We start from the raw sequence: 16,766 nt of genomic DNA, 5'->3' as shown, positions 1-16,766 counted from the left end.
TGGTTTTAGGTTCTTTCTGTCCTGAGCAAAGAACTGGTCAAGACAAGTGCAAACAGTGACAACGTTTTATTGAAGGTAGGAAAAGAAACAGGTTCTGCAGCGCAAGTTTAGGCCAAGTAAAATTGTGAAAAGTACATCCTACAGTATGTGCCACCCTGCAAGAGAATACAGTGGCAAAAGCCCGATGTGGACAGTCCTTTTTGTGTCACCCACTTGTCAGGCTGACGTCAGGTCTAGGCCGGCCTCTCAAAAACCTGTTAGAGAGAAATCCGTGTGCAGGAGATTGGCATCTGTTCTGCGCATGTGTCCTGGTATGTTGTAATTAACAAGTCACACCTACTTCTCCAGCCAGCCTTGCCACACCCTAATCTCACCACTCAGGGGAGAGGCCAGATAAAGTGAATGGTGGTATACTTCAGGGATTTTTACCCTCTTGCATGTCTGTATCATTTGACTTTTCAATAAGTACGGAGCATGCATCTTCCTCACAGGAAATGAAACAGCAGGTTTCCTGTTTTGCTATAAAAAGGAAAAAGTTTATGCTGAACCTCTGCTGCTGCGTTCAACAATTTTCCTGTCCTGTCTCTGAGATTCCATGACCCTGACTCCTGCTTGTCTTTCCAGACTTGCTTTAAATTTCACAGCCACAAAGTTCTCCCTGTTAGATTGACCCCTACCCCCACTTTGATCTTATCATTCTGTTTATTGGCATCAGAATTCATAAACACTAATGTCGGGTTTTGTGGTTATGAATTTCTTTTTCTCTTGTGGTACAGTGGATTGAACCCGGGGCCTTCAAACTGAGCTACAGCCCAACACTATATGTTTTAATTTGAGGTAGAGTCTCCCCGTGTTGCTAAGTTGAGCCTGCTGGACTCTTGACATCTTCCTGCCTCTGCCTTTGAGACATAGTCACAGGCTTGTGCCACGGTGCTCTGCTATGAATTCGATTTCATATTCACAGTACTTAGCAAAGGGCATATTAAAGGACAAGGTTCAGTGATTATTGATTAAAAGAGTAAAGGAATGAAGGGATGGTTAAGTGATGAAAAAGCAGCGCCTGATTTATGTCTGATTTGCTGAAAGCAACCTACTAAAGCCAGCCACCATGTCAGGGAATTCAACCACTGCTACGCCCATTGAAACTGTCCTGTGATTAAAGACACTGTAAGTAAGACACTTGCCATTCGAGTTGAGCATGCTGGAGACTGTTTTCCTCCTGTGGGAGTCTCTGGGCCTCTTGGGCCCCTCCCCACTCTGTCCCATTCTGGCGCTGGACTTGGTGATAGCCAGACTGTCCCCCACCGCCCAGCAGCCCTGGAGGAGATGTGCTCCTCGGATTGCAGTTGGATCTGTGCGTCTAAAGCTGTATTTATTGCTGGGTTTGCATTCCTTTAAAATTGCAGGCAGGTAGGAACGGTCATAGCCCTAACCCATTCATAACACTGTTTTCATATAGGGCAAAATGGCAACTTTTGTGTGTGTCAATTAGGGCTTACCTGTAAGATCAGTAGACAAACCATATTTTGATTTTATTAGAAATTCCTCTACTTTTAAATTTTTGATTGCCTTCATAACTTTTAATTTATAACTATTACATTTCTTATCTTTATAATGTCTTTGGAGACTACACTGAAAATATGGTACAATAATGCAGTAATTTATGGCCCAAGATGCCTGCGTTAGTTTTATATGTAAGATAATCACAAGCCAAATGTTTAATACTTTGTTATTTTAAAAATCTCTTACTGTAGAGTATACAGGCCATTTTTCCTTTTCATGGGCCTATTAAGAATTTTACCACTAGAGGGCTCTTAATACCATAGCTTAGTTGATTTAAATGGGCAATATTGTACGTAATACAAGTAATACATAAAATATTCAGAAATGCCTAGTTTAAGTGTAGAATATTATGGATAATGTTTATAATGATAATTTCAGAAATATTTTAGTGCTCTAGGGGGTGTCTCATGAATATTAGTTTTGAGATTTCTTTTCCCATTTGTCTGAAAACTATTTTTTAAATTAATTTTATTGGTATGTTTTAGATATATATAAAGGGGGCTTGGGATTTAGCTCAGCGGCACAGCGCCTGCCTGGCAAGCGCAAGGTCATGAGTTTGATTCCCGGTACTGGAAAAAAACCAAAATCAAAAAAAAGAAAATAGATATACATAACGACCACATTCATCATAGGGAATTTGTTTCCTGTACATAATAAATCTTGATTCTTCTTTTTTCCCATTCTCCTCCCTTCAACCCCTCTTCCCCTCATCATATAAAAAAGATTTACTTCCATTTTGCCTATTCTCTTTTTTCCTTTTTCCTTCCTTCCTTTGCCCAGCTCCCTCCCTCATTCCTTTTCCCACTGGAACACTTTTTTCCTATTTCACAGTCTCTATTGTACATTTTGGTCCTTATCTATACTTTCAGTTTCTAACACCAGAGAAACAATGTGATATTTGAACATGAGGTACATCCATTTACCTAGAAATATCACAAGTTACTCCCCTTATGACAGAGTAATACTCTATTATATTAAAAAATCCATATCTTCTTTATCCTTTCATTGGTTGATGGACACTTAAGCTATTTTTCAAGATTTAGCTTTTACAAATTTTGGTGCTATAAACATGGGTATGCATATATTGCTGTGGTGTGATGTTTTTCTTTCTTCTTTTCTTTTTCTTTTTTTTTTGAAACAAGGTCTTGCTTTGTAGTTCAGGCTGGGCCTGACCCCTCTATGTAATCCAAGCTGGCTTCCAGCTTGTGGGGATCCTCCTTCCTCAGCCTCTCGAGTGCTGGGATTACAGACGTGTACCACCATACCCAGCTTTGATGCTTTTAATTCTTTCAAGAAGATACCAAGAAGGGGAATAACTGAGTCAAAGGGACCCTCTAGTGTTACTGTTTTGAGGAATCTCCATACTGATTTCCACAGTGGTTGCACCAGTCTACCCTCCCACCAATGGTAGAGAAGGGTTCCTTTTCCCCACACCCCCTCCAGCATTTGTTATTGGTTGATTTCTTGATGACAACCATCCTTTCTGGAGTGAGATGGAATCTGTGTTGTTTGAATCTGCATCTCTTGAATAACCAGTGATGTTGAACATTTTTTCATATATTCACTTGCCATTTCTACTTCTTCATCAGAGAAATGTGTGTTCATTTCAGATGGCTGTTTTTAGATTGAGTCTTTAAATTTGGGTTTAGTTATTTTTTAACTTCTTTATATATTTCAAGTATTAATCTTTCATCTCAGGAACAGCTGGCAAAAATGTTTTCCCACTGTGTGGGTTGTCTCTTCACCCATTGCTGGTTTCTTTTGCTGTGCAAAAGCTTTTTAATAAGATGAGATCCCAGTTGTTGATTCTTTGTGATATTTCCTGTGTGATCAGGTTTTTGATCGTAAAGTTTTTAATTACACCAATGTCTTCAAGTGTTCTACATAGTCCATCTTCTAGCAGATTTAGTGTTTATGTTTTGTAATATTTAGATTTTTGATCCATTTCAATTTTAGTTCAGTACATGGTGAGAGATATGGGTTTAGTTTTAGTCTTCAGCATGTGGAAAGCCAGTTTTTCTAGCACCATTTATTAAAGAGGCTATCTTTCTTCCAGTGAAGAGGGCCCCTTTGTCCAAGAGAAGGTAGCTGAGTGTGTTTGGAGTTGTTTCTGCATCTTCTAATCTGTTCCATTGGTCCTCTGGTGTATTTTTTTGCCGGTACCATGCTGTTTTTATTACCCAAGCTTTTTTTGGAAAGAGGGTCTCACTATGTAGTTTAGGCTGACCTTGAACTCACTATGTAGCCCAGGCTAGGCTCAAACTCTTGGAAATCCTCCTGAGTCCTGGGACTATTATCATATGCTACTGCACCTGGCTGTGAACTTTCAAGTTACAAGTAGTGTCTGTCTTTAAGATACTCTAAACAGATACAGGACTTAACAAAAATTATATATTATATATAATTCTATGTAACATAAATTTATATATTCGCCAAACATTAAGTGCCTCTTACAAGGAATTAAATATGATCACAGTCTTGCAGAGAAGAGTAATAGATAATGAATGATATGTGCACTGAGAGAGATTATTCATGAAAACTAAGAGATAAAGTTAATCTAGAGTAAAAACAAGTGAACAATTAGAGTCTTCTCTGATAACAGTAACATTATATGGGCTGAGTCTTTTGATTTAGCCCTGAAGGTTTGATAAGGAAAAAAGGAAATTATTTGGTCAGTGGGAGAGGTTGTGGATCCATGGAATATCTTACATATTGGGCATTTCTTGGCACGATTGCAGACAAATGAAAAATCCATGAAAATAGCGGATGTGAAAACCTAGCATGAAAGCATCTTAGCGTTCAACAACCTTCATCCATGCACGCGTTCAATGTATCAGTCATTTTGCATAGTCATCCATGGACCTTATTCTTCTTGCTTTACTCAACAAGTACTTGTTGTCGCTGTTCTGTCCCCCCAGGAGCTGTGGTGAAAGGACCAATAATGTTCCTGCTGTCATCATTTACATCCAATTCCGGAGAAACCAAGAAAAAAATAAATAGCAGATAGTAACAACTGCCAAGTGCACAGTTAGGCATGTGGCCACTTTAGATGGAGCAGTTGGAGAGGGCCTGTCTGATAAAGGTGGTATTCGCGCTAAGACCCAGATGACAGTGGGGACTTCACTAATGATGAAAGTAAAAGTATTCTTGGGGCACCATGATGGCAAAGGTTGTAGGGGAGAAATGAGGGCCAGGAAGAGAGATGACGGGCTTGTGTGTGATGGCCCACAGGGATAGTTATATGGACTGCATTTTGGGGTGGGTAATGAAGTCAGAGGAAGCACAGGGGGCAGAGGAAATTTGGCGTTGCTCATCCCCAGCATGAGAAGTGAGCTTGTGGCATACATGCAATGAGAATGTTATTTATTATAGTTTATTATACATCTATAAATAGTGCAACTCAAAATTTCCCATTGGTACTATTTCAGCTTTGATAAAACGCTGTTAAAGTTTATCTAGAAGAAAAAATACATAGGAAACGGCCAATTTCATTAAAATTATGGTGAAAATTTACTTCTATTGCTAGATATAAAACATGAGGAAAATGTGAATAAAGAAAAACTTTTTTTGGTTTTTGAGTGAGGGTCTCACTATGTCGCTCAGGCTGGTCTTGAACTCACTATACAGCCCAGGCTGGCCTGGAATTCACAGTGATTGTCCTGCCTCAGCCTCCTGAGTGCTGGGGTTACAGGTGTGCACCACCACACCTGGCCTGAAGAAAATCTATTTTAGCTTCATTGTCAACAAACACAAGGAGCTTTATAATATGCAGTAGAGTGAAGGATTGTATTGTCAAGAACTGAGGTTGGAAGTTCGTATTTTGTGTAAGAGTAAGTGCTGCTGACACGGCTGCTGCAGGAAGTTCCCTGTGAAGGGTTGGTTACCCAATCTGCTGAAGTAAACTGACAACAGACAGATTAATAGGAAAAAAAATATGCAAATGAATGGGCACTGGTGACAAAATCTGAAACGTAAAGAAGGGCAGGGTGCTGGAAGCTTAAATACCCATTTCACAAAAGACAAAAAACTGGATGTGAGCAATTTGGAGGAACAGTGAATGGTTTTAGGGGAGATGAATGTGTTGCAGAATCCAAGAGATCAGAGAGACCAATGGGGAACAGCAGGAGGATCTTATGAGGTGGATACTTGGCTCAGTGGGACCTCTGTCCAAGATGGCTGAGCACTGGACAAAGCACAGGCTCCAGCTTTTATATATTTGGTGATGGAGGATGGTCTTTGGCACAGACTGGTGGGCAAACAGAAGGAGAACAAAGGCAGTTGTCAAGCTGTGACAGGTTGGTATCCTGGTGGCCCTGCTTGGGCATAACAGGATGTTATGGGAACAGGAGGTTACAAAATTTTACTCACAGGGACAAAAGTTACCGCTTTTGTCCATATTAGAACAAAGAACAACAGCTGCAGGGAGAGGGAAGTTTGGGAAGCTTCACTTTTTCTTCTTAAGTCTTGCTTCAAATGGGCCCAAGGGCAGTCTGTAGCCTGGGACAACGGTCCCTGGTGATCTCTGTGTGTACTGTTTGATTTCCAGCGTCTTCCTTTGTGATATGGCTTTGCTCTTCCTGGGTTAATGAAATTTGGATTGAAGGTAATTGTGTTCCTTTCCCCAGATTTGCTCTAAAATTTAGGTAGATAAGGCAACATCGCAGAAATTTTTCCCTGAGCTTGGGTTGGAGGGGGTGGTCACTGCCTTTGGCTCAGGGGTATTTTCTTAGGCCTTCTAGGTTCTTTTAGTTCAAGATGTTTAGCAGGCCAAACACCACACCACATCTTGGGATATTTTTTTTTTTTTTTTGTACCCTGTGTTAATTTTCCATCAATAAAACAAGTTACCTGAGATGATTCTCTTCGCAAGAGGAAAGGTTGTTTCTGGCTCACGGTTTAGAGTTTCCAGTACACGGCAAGCCAGACTCTTTGCTTTCAGGCCTCTGGTGGCAGAAGCACCAAATAGCAACAGCAGAGAGCAAACTGCTTTCCTCATGGCAATGAGGAGGAAGTAAAAGAGAAAGGGGAGCCAGGGCCCCGCAGTCCCCAATACCTAAGCACCCCCAGAAGGCCCCTCCTTCTTTTTTTTTTTGATTTTTCTCCGGTACCGGGAACCGAACTCACGACCTTGCGCTTGCCAGGCAGGCGCTTTTGCCGCTGAGCTAAATCCCCAGCCCAAGGCCCCTCCTTCTAAAGAGCCACAGTGCCTGCCAGGGGACCCAGCCTCTACCCATGAACTTTTGGGGGACCCTCAGTATCTAAACCATAGCGAGCACCAAACTCGCAACATCATTCCCCATTCTTTAATTTTCGGCCTATTTGTGCCTTTACTTATTAAGCTCTTAATGGGTGGCATGTTGTTTGGTTTTTTTAAATTTATTCAGCCAATCTGTATTTTTAATGGGAAGAATTTAGTTTATTTACATTTTAGGTTATTAGATAGTACAGACTTCTTCCTGGCATTTTGTTCATTTCTTTCAGCTGATCTGAATATTGTGGGGTTTTTTTTCCCCTCTTTTGTTCATCTTCACAGTCTGGAGATTTGCTGTATTGATAGTTTGTGTGTGTGTGTGTGTGTGTGTGTGTGTGTGTGTGTGTGAGATATCAAACTCAGGAATTTACACTTCCCAGGCAGTGTATTGATGTTTGATTGTTTTTATTTTCCTTGTGCCTATTTACTCTTTGTTTTGGTTACTTTCCTCTTGTTGCTGGGACAAAATACCTGACACCCAAAATGAAGGAAGGAAAGGTTTATTTAGCTTACAGTTCATGGAGGTTTCAGTCCATACTCAGCTGGCTCCAAGGCAGAGTGGCACATGGCAGAGGGCAAGCGTTCATGGCAGCAGAACACAGCAAAAGCAACAAGAGCGAAACGGGGGTGAGAACAAGCCTCTTCTCCTCCCTTATATTGTAAGCAGGCTACCCTCACCTAGGGGGCATGTAGTCTCACATAATCTCCATGCCCTCCTCTCGCACAGGCCTAGGATGAATACAAAGTAAGCACCCTGGCTCCCTGCTGAGTCACATAGTTAACCTTCTGAACTTCTCACACTGATACAGTGAACAACATCCTAGAGCGGTAAGGCCTCGTCTTTTTCACGCCAGGATGCAGAACTGCTGAGTCACTTAGCCAAACCTCTAGACTCAACGTATCAACACTGAGTCTACAATGTACACACTGTATCAACCATAACGCTTTTAATGGAATGCATTTTTTCACATGATATCATGATGATAGTTATCTCTCACTTCTGTATGTAAGACTCCCTTTAAACATCTTTTGTAAGCCTGGTCTGGTGGACAAGAATTTTTTCAATTTTTTTTTTTTTTTTTTTTGTAGTTTGTTTTTTTGAGACAGGGTCTCCATATGTAGCCCAGGCTGGCCTTGAAATCACTATATAGCCCAGGCTGAATTCAAACTCACAGCAGTCCTCTTGCCTCTGCCCCCGAAGGGCTGGGGTCACAGGCGTGTTTGCCGGAGTTTTTCTTTATTTTTAGGGCTATTTGTTTCTCCTTCATTTTTGAAGGATAGCTTTACTAAGTGTAGTGAACTTGGTCAGCTGTTATTTTCTTTCAGGACATAGAATGCATCATTCCGTGCCTTCTTGGCATGTAATATTTCTGCTCAAAAATCTACTTTTATCCTAAGGGCTGCCATTAAATGTGACTTGTTGTTTTTGCAGAGCTTAAAATTCTTTGTCTTGCACTTTTGACATTTTGACTACAGTATGCCTTGGGAGCTGGTCATGTCCCTTAGGGTTCTGTAAGCCTTTTTTTACATGATGTCTAGGGATTTTCAAGGTTAAGGAAGTTTTCTGCTATTTTATTGAATGTGTTACCTGTACTTTTAACTTTTCTCTTATTGATTTTGGGGATTACAAAGATGTGGATGTTTGTTCATTTGACAGTGTTCCAATGGCTGAAAATGCTCCAACCCCAGCCCACTCGATCCCCCCACCCCCGCCGCTGGGCTGTTCCAAAAAACCTCTATTCAAGTTCAGATATTTTTTGTCTAGTTTGATAGTCTGTTGCTGAACCTTTGGGTACAATGTTTCCTTTGTTGTGTTGAACTTTTCCTGTTTAAGATTTATGTTTGGGTTGTTTTCAAAATATCTCTTTACTAAATTTCTCATTAGTATTCTGTGTTGTCTTGCTAATTTCATTCAACTGTTTTTCCGATTTTTATTTATTTATTTATTTATTTTGGTGGTGCTGCGAACTGAACTCAGGGCTGTCACAGCAAACTACATCCCCATCCTTTTTTACTTCTCATTTTGAGACTGGATCTCCTAGAACTTGAGATCCTTCTGCCTCAGCTTCACAGAGTGCTGGGATTACAGGTGTGGGCACTGGGTCCAGCTTTTTTATTTGAATTCTTAATTAGGCATATCATGTGTTTTAATTTCTTTGAGCTCCATTGCTAGAAAGTCATGAGCTTTTGGAGCTCTCATATTACCTTGCTTTGTTACATTTCTTGTGTTCTTATATGGAGATTTGCACATCTAGTGGATGAGGTGTCTCTATCACTTTTACGGGGTGGCCTGATCAGTAAATGGCTTTCTCAAGGTAGGTCATGGGGTAGTGTGTTGATTATGCAGTGTGGCTTCCTTTTTAGCTGGGCACCCTAGTGTAAATTCCCCGTAACTCCTTTGGCTGTGATTTGTGAGTCTGGGCACAGTCCGCCACATCAGAGTCACAGAAAGCGGCTGAATCTCTGTGCCACGTAAGAGTGGGGACACTGCAGCCATTCAGGCAGGGGTGGTGTGGACAGCGGCGTGTGGCGCCCCCTGTGGCTGCTCCTGCCATGGGAGCGGTGGCCTGCGTGGGGTTATGGGGGTTCTCTCAGGCACTACTGATGCCAGCTCAGCTGCTAATAAGGGCCTCTGACGCTGGTGGCGCCGGTCGTGGTGAAGAGCCTGAAGCAGTTCTAAGGGACACTAGCATGGACCCAGCACTTCATGGCAGAAAGGCTTTAGCAGGAGCCACAACTGCCCCTGGGTGGTGCTCACACCTCGTCCTACCAGCAGTGGGTGGTCAGACTGGGAGTGGCCAAGGTGGCAGCCCTTCAGTCGGTGAGGGGGGGTGGGGCAGCGGGGACTCAGGTGTCCCTGTGCTGTTACTGCAGGAGCGCCTGCCCACCACCACGGGGACCCTGCCATGGAGCTGCGCTTTGCTGCAGGCTAAGGAGAGGAACAGACATGGCCAGAGAAGCAAGACTCCTGTGAGGGCCTCCTCTGGCTGTGTGCGCAGGGTGGGCACTGCACAAGGCTGCCTCACCACGCCCCTCCAGGGGCACCATGGTGTTCTTTCCTCCCAGTGAGGGGGGGGTCAGAGCCTCTCTGCTAGGCCAGGTTTGGTTTGCGAAGTAGGTATGCATTGAGCCAGTGCCATGGAACCTGTGTGTTTCCAGAGATGGGACACACAGCAGGGTCTGACCCCCAGAGAAGTCCAAATTCAGACCTCAAGGTGGTTGCTGACTGTGGTACCCTGGGAGTTTGCTGGGAGATGATGAGATCATTTCCCGAAGCTGGGCTACTGGCAGATTTCAGGTTACTCATTTCAGCGTGCTGCAAACCTCCGAGGAGTTTGCAAGTTTGCAGCAGCTAGGATCCCCAGCTGATGTCCCGCTGATGGTTTGCAGGGACTGCAAACATTGGCAAAGAGAAACTCTTCCCTGCTTTGGCTGTGGAGCGAGGGTGGCAGGTGTGCCGTGTTTTCTCTCACCAGTGTTGCCCCGGGCAGGTCTGTAACCTGTAAGGCTCCAGGCTCTCTCCTGACTGCCAGGGTCTTCCCGCAGTCACCTCCCGGTGCAGCCCTGCACCTGTTACTTGGAATCTTCCTTCTGTGGCATGAGGTGAGAGCTCAGCACCTCTCCTCAGCCACCTGGAAATCCTAAATAATACTTCTAATGTGCAGTGCTGCCTGTTGTTCTCCATTTCACACTGCAGGGTTTTCAGAGGAGAATCGGAGCAGAATCATGAAGCTCAGGGGAGCTGTGCTCATCTGCTTTTAAAGCTACTGCTACTGTCCCGCTTCTGTGCCATAGCAGGTATCAGTCTGGGGCCCTGGAATTCAGGTGACAGCTATAGGAAGAGGAACCTGGAACGCAGGATGACGCTACGCTCAAGTGGACACTGATGATGACCAGGGTCTGTCCTCTTTTAGCTTTTTTGTGTGGTGATTTTTATTTGTTTGTTTGTTTTTGTAGACTTCTGTCAAGAAAGAATCGAAAGCCACAGAAGTTGAACTGGAGATGAAGTTATTAAGTGAATCAGTTGCAGAAGGTATTCTAAATTATATTTTCATAATCGAATTCTATTGAGATTTTCTTCACACAGTGATTTTTACCAATTGACACAAGGTCACTGTAAAAATAAAACATCTGGCCCTGTAGAAATTTAAAGACAAACTTCTTCATAGTCCCTCCCCTGAGATAACCAGTGTTAATAGATTTATTTGCTTTCTGTAATTCTTTTTGGTTTAAAAAATTAATTTTATTGGTACAGTTTAGATGTATACATTGATAACATTCATCATAGGAATTTTGTACCTGTACATGTTATATCTTGATGAGATAAATTCTTTTAATTCTTTGGGGAAGGTACCAAGAAAGGGAATAGCTGGGTCAAATACAATCTCTAATTTTAGTTTTTTGAGGAATCTCCACACTGATTTCCACAGGGATTTCACCAGTTTACACTCCTACCACCAGTGGAGGATTCCTTTTTCCCCATAGCCCTGCTGGCATTCGTTATTGGTTCATTTTTTAATAATAGTCATTTTCTCTGGGGTGAGATGCAATCTCAAGTATTGTCTTAATTTGAATCTCTTAAATGACCAGTGTTGTTGAACATTTTTTCATATATTTATTTGCCATTTCTACTTCTTCAATGGAGAAGTGTCTGTTCATTTCAGATGATTGTTTTGGATTGGGTCTTTATGTTTGGGGACTCTGGGTTTTTTTTGGCTTCTTTATATATTCTAAGTATTAATCCTTTGAGGAACAGCTGGCAAAATATTTTTCCCACTGTATGGGTTGTCTCTTAACTCTGTTGCTGTACAAAAACTTTTAATGAGATGCCAGTTGTTTGATTCTTTGTGATAATTCCTGTGTGATTAGTGTGGTCTTTGCCTATACCAATGTCTTCAAGTGTTTTGCTTATTCTATCTTGCAACAGATTTAATGTTTGTGGTTTTTAATATTTAGATCTTTGATCCATTTTGATTTTAGTTTAGTGCATGGTGAGACAAGTGAGTCTAGAGTCTTCAGCATGTGGAAAACCAGTTTTTCCAACACCATTTATTAAAGAGGCTATCCTTCTTCCAGTGAAGGTGGCCCTTTTGTCAAAGATAAGGTAGCTCAGTGTGTCTGGTATGTAAATTCTTTCATCCAAACTGAGCTATTTTCTCCACCTTCTAATCTGTTCCGTTGATCCTGAGGTGTGTTCTGTTTTTGTATGTGTGTGTTCTTGCGGGGGAGGGGCCAGGACCATGCTGTTATTTATCACTGCAGCTTTGTAATATAATTTAAATTCAGAGGTTGTGATGCCCCCTGCCTTGCCTTTTTGCCTAGGATTTCTTTTGCTCTTCTAGATTTCTTCTGCTTCCATGTGAATTTTAGGATGGCTTTTTCTAGTTGTGAGGAATGATATTGATATTTTGATTGGGGGTTGCGTTGAATCTGTATCCTAATTTGGGGAATATGGCTATTTTTACTCTGCTGGTTCTTCATACCCAAGAACAAGAGATATCTTTCCATTTTCTGATATCCTCTTCAGTCTCCTTTTTCAGACGACTGTAGTTTTCAATGTAAAGGTCTTTTACTTCCGTCATTAGATTGAATCCTGAGTATTTCAATTTTTGGATGCTATTGTGAAAGGTGTGGCTTCTATAATTTCTCTCTCGGTGAGTTATTTGTGTACAGAAATGCTATTGATTTTTGAGTGCTGACTTTGTATCTAGCTATACTACTGAATTCGGTTATTAAATCTAGAAGTCTTTTGGGGTCTTCTATATAGAGTGTCACATCATCTGCAAATAATGATAATTTACCTTCTTCCTTTCCTTTCCTTAGGGTTAGATAAATCCTGGAAACAGCCTCTACATCCATCAGTCAATGAGTAGTTCTGAGTGAAACACTTTTTGAAAAGATTTAGGAGCTATTTACAACTTCCTTTACCAGTATCAAGATTTTTCATTTCCTATCTATTTAGAAACTGTATTAATCTGATTAACTTTAGCACAGTTGGACCTGATAAAGAATGCTCCTGAAAAGCCAGAAGTCTCTGAAAACAAGGAGGTGGATTTATGCCAGTTCACGATTCTAGGTGGTGTGTACCACCTGGATATTTTGGAGCTCCCCCCGCAGTGTAAACCAGTGAAAGGCTGGATGATGGTGGAGGTATGTAAATTCTTTCATCCAAACCTGTAAGCAGCTGGGGATATAGCTCAGTGGCATAAGTGCTTGCCTAGCAAGCACAAGGTCATGAGTTTGATCCCCAGTACTGCCAAACCTGTAAGCAAAATAGTTTCCCTAGGCTTTTACCTCATTTCAAATAATATCAATGTCTTTTGAATTCTGACCATATTAAGCAATGCAATGCTGATAAAAAATGCAATTTTAAGTTGTCTCGAATTTATAGGTATTAAAAGTCTGAATCAAATACTTTTACTTCATTGGATTGACTGCTGTTTCATTTTTGGATGCTATTGTGAAAGGCGTGGTCTCATTTCTGTCTCGGTGAGTTCGTTATGTGTGTACAGGAATGCTAGTGATCTAAAATATGCATTTTAAAAGTAGCATATGTGAACTGTAAACCTATAGCACTAGGGGCTAGGGATTTAGCTCAGCGGCACAGCGCCTGCCTGTCAAGCGCGAGGTAGTGAGTTCGATTCCCGGTACTGGAGAAAAAAAAAAAAAAAAAAACCCTACAGCACTAATATCTGGAAGTGCCACTTTGGCCTTGATAATCTAGATCAGAGGTCGGCAGACTTTCTCTGTGAAAGGCCAGGAGGTGAGTATATTCAGTCTTCTGGGCCAGCCAGCTCTGAGGAGACCACTCTGCCCTTGGAGCGCTACAACTGCTGTATGTAAACACATGGGCAGCTCTCGGGCTCAGCTTCATTTACAAACAGAGGCGGTGGGAGGCATTTCCCAGACACAGCAGCCTGCAGACTGGTTGGATCTGTGGCTGTCAGCGTTGTGACCCCCTGGCAGCCTCTCACATCGTCTGGGAATTTGCTAGAAACGCAACTTCACGAGCCCGGCCTCAGACTGAGTCGGAAACTCCAAAAGTGAAGCTCAGCGATTTGTGTTTTAGCCACAAACTCCCTGAAGAGTCTTTCTGATCTGAATCCCGGATGCACAAAGTGTGGTCCTTGAATCAGTAGCGCTGAACCAGCCAAAGAGGCATCGCTGTGAAATGTCTAAGAAATGCGTCCTTGCAGGGCGACCTCAGTCCTGCAGGATCTGCCCTTTAACGGGATCCTCAGATCATTTCGGGCACATTAAAGTCTGAGAAGTGCTGACCCTGGTGACGCCCTTGCTGCCAGTGTCCAGGCCACACGGAGTGCCCAGGAGGCTGCTGCTGACCGCAGTAGTTAGATCAGCTTTCAAGGGGCGCAGCTGCCTGTTCCGTAAGTGATAGCACCTGCATCAGCGTTGACTTGGTTTAACATCCGGGTGACTTGAACCTTCTTTCCCCTCCCTTGTAGCTCAGCGCATGGGCAGATTACCAGTTTCGTCTCAAGCTTCACAATCCCATCCGTTCAGGACTTCGTTACATTCTTGTATTTACAGCTGTATTCTCAATTCTCTTTCTCGGAGTCTTTGTAGACATTTTACCCCCGAGTTACCCTCCCCAGTAAAATGTTAATACACAGATAATACCATGTATCCTTGTATGTGCTGTACAGGCTTTACATGTATGAATGATTAGTGTTTTCTTTTTCCCCACCCCACCCAACTAATTTTGATACTGCCATTCCCCCCCCCCCTTTCTACCTACAAACGAGACTGCATTTACTCGAGAAAGCCCAGGGGAGACCCTTTTGGCTGTAGCCACTTCAAAGAGTCCTTTAGAATCTGCCTTCCGTACTCAAGGGACCTCGGGAGAACCGGGGCAAGGCTAAGCCCTCCTTCTGAGGAAGGCAGGCCTTAGAGTGTCCACGGCTGAGCCAGAGTTTTCTAGAAATCTATTCCTATGCTCTGCAGCTGCACCCAGTGAATTCACACCACGCCTTCTCTCCTGCAATAAAGAGCCCTTCTTTTCTCCCCAAAGTTTCGTGGTTTTTCTGAGGCAGAATCTCACTGTGTAACCCAGGCTGGCCTTGAACTCGTGGTGAAACCTCCTGCCTCAGCCTCCCAAGTGCTGGGATGACGGGCATGTGCCACCACGCCCAGCTCCAAGGCTTTTTTAAAAAAATAACTTTCTACCTCTTCTAGAATTTTTTTCTCTATTTTCTCACATTTTTAATGTTCCTCCTTCCCTAGATCCCTTTTGCTGCTTTCAGATAATGCATAAATCTCCCTTATTCTGGGAAAATCTGCTGTTCACTCACTTTATTTTCACCCTTGGTTACCCCGCTTATCAAAAGGTTGTCTGCACTTTCCTGATCACCTACCTGTCCTTACCAAAACATCAGAACAGGTAACTTGGCGCCCCATAGATCTGCTCATGTTATCTCGAAATTATCTTGTAAGCTTTGGCAATTTACTTAATCTCTCCAAGTCTAAGTTTTCTTCTCTGGTAAGTCTGAGTCTAGGCTTTGTGGGATTCCTCAGAGGAATAGACTGATGTTCTCTGTCACAGAACCTGCCCCATGGGACGCTCTGCAGTTACATTTGAATTTACAATTTCTCCCTTCATTTATCTTCGTTTTGTTGTGACATTTGGTAAGCTGACCTATAGATACACGGGACCAAACTACAGTGCTTTTGAAAAATTATATGCTTTATTTAGTAATATTTACATCTTTAACTGTTACCAGCTACCTTCTGACTTGGTGGCGTTTTGGTCATTTTTAAAAGATACTCAAAGAAGGATTACAGAAGTTTACATATCCTCCAGAAATCACAGAAGACTTTGACACAGAAAATGCTTTTCCGCCTATAGAAGTCACGCTTCAGGTTCATGAGAAAGTGACCTTTTTTGAAGAACCTGTGGTCGCAAGGTGGAATGCTCAAGGTACAGCAACACATTAACCGACGTTGATAATTACAGGAATACCAACTTTGATAATACAATACCAATCCTTACCTTGAACATAAAATGTAGTGTGTAAACCGAGTTTCTTATCTTACATATTTCTATGCCAGTTCTAGGATCTCTATTTTGTTTGCTCTCACTAGAAATGCATAGGAGCTGGAATTTTAAATTTTGTTGAATTTTTGGTACTATTAGGTCCTTAAAATTCCAAAGTTTGTCATAACCTATAAATAGTAGGTTTTATGGCTATATCATTGTTTTAAAAAATGAATTAAGGTATCAAAATGGTTTAGCAAGTGAAAAGCCTAACCTCCTGTCTCACAAAATAACCAAATAATTCAGACTGAGGCAATTCAGATTTTAACATTAACCACGTGTAAATTGCACACAGGTATCAGAGATGGGAATGGATGGGAAAACAGACAAACTAGCCGCGGCGTACCACTTTCTAATTTTTGATTCTTGAACCACAGGAAGTGGTTACTTTTACACACTATTAAAGGCATATTAATAAAATCAGATGTCTAAGCTAATGATGTGAAAATCATTACCAAATGCCTCTTTTGTGGTAGGATGGCTGAATTTTGAAAGTTCTTTGTCTTGTGTATTAAGTTGTGCAATGTTAAGGAACCTAGACGAAAGCGATAGGATTTTATTTTCAGAGTTGCTTTCCATCCACTTATTTCTGAGGGATTTACACACTTGGTGATTGGCTGGGAGCAAATCTCTAAGGCACAGATCTCTCACTGTACGTCATAGTCACAGGGGTAGATAATTTAGCAACTTTTACCAAAAGGAGTAAATATTTTATAGTTTAAACTTGCTTATGAATGCCCCAAAGCTCCCAAACCACAATTCATTATTTATATTCTAGAAATAGTTTGTGAATTAAAAACAGTACCTTCTCATAGACTACACTATAAAATACACAAAAATGAACAATTACATGATTTCTTCTTTCATGTTGTTCTAAAGGTGTTAATAGTAATGTTCTTT

At 41.9% G+C, this 16,766-nt stretch overlaps 1 protein-coding gene across 4 annotated transcripts in view; it reads left to right on the top strand.

Moving 5' to 3' along the window:
* The window catches only part of Casc1 (cancer susceptibility candidate 1), a 59,405-nt gene that overhangs the window by 35,825 nt on the left and 6,814 nt on the right, over positions 1–16,766 (top strand). For all 4 annotated transcript variants that reach the window (XM_013511446.1, XM_013511448.1, XM_013511447.1 and 1 more), the window contains 3 exons: positions 10,772–10,847; positions 12,804–12,964; positions 15,593–15,749. In XM_013511446.1, the coding sequence (XP_013366900.1) occupies positions 10,772–10,847; positions 12,804–12,964; positions 15,593–15,749 (394 nt within the window). The remainder of the gene's footprint in view (positions 1–10,771; positions 10,848–12,803; positions 12,965–15,592; positions 15,750–16,766) is intronic.

This window comes from Chinchilla lanigera, unplaced genomic scaffold, assembly GCF_000276665.1.
Source record: "Chinchilla lanigera isolate Chin_1 unplaced genomic scaffold, ChiLan1.0 scaffold00012, whole genome shotgun sequence".
NCBI lineage: Eukaryota > Metazoa > Chordata > Mammalia > Rodentia > Chinchillidae > Chinchilla > Chinchilla lanigera.
Note: the sequence above shows the minus strand (reverse complement) of the source record. Positions and strands in the feature narration are given on the sequence as shown.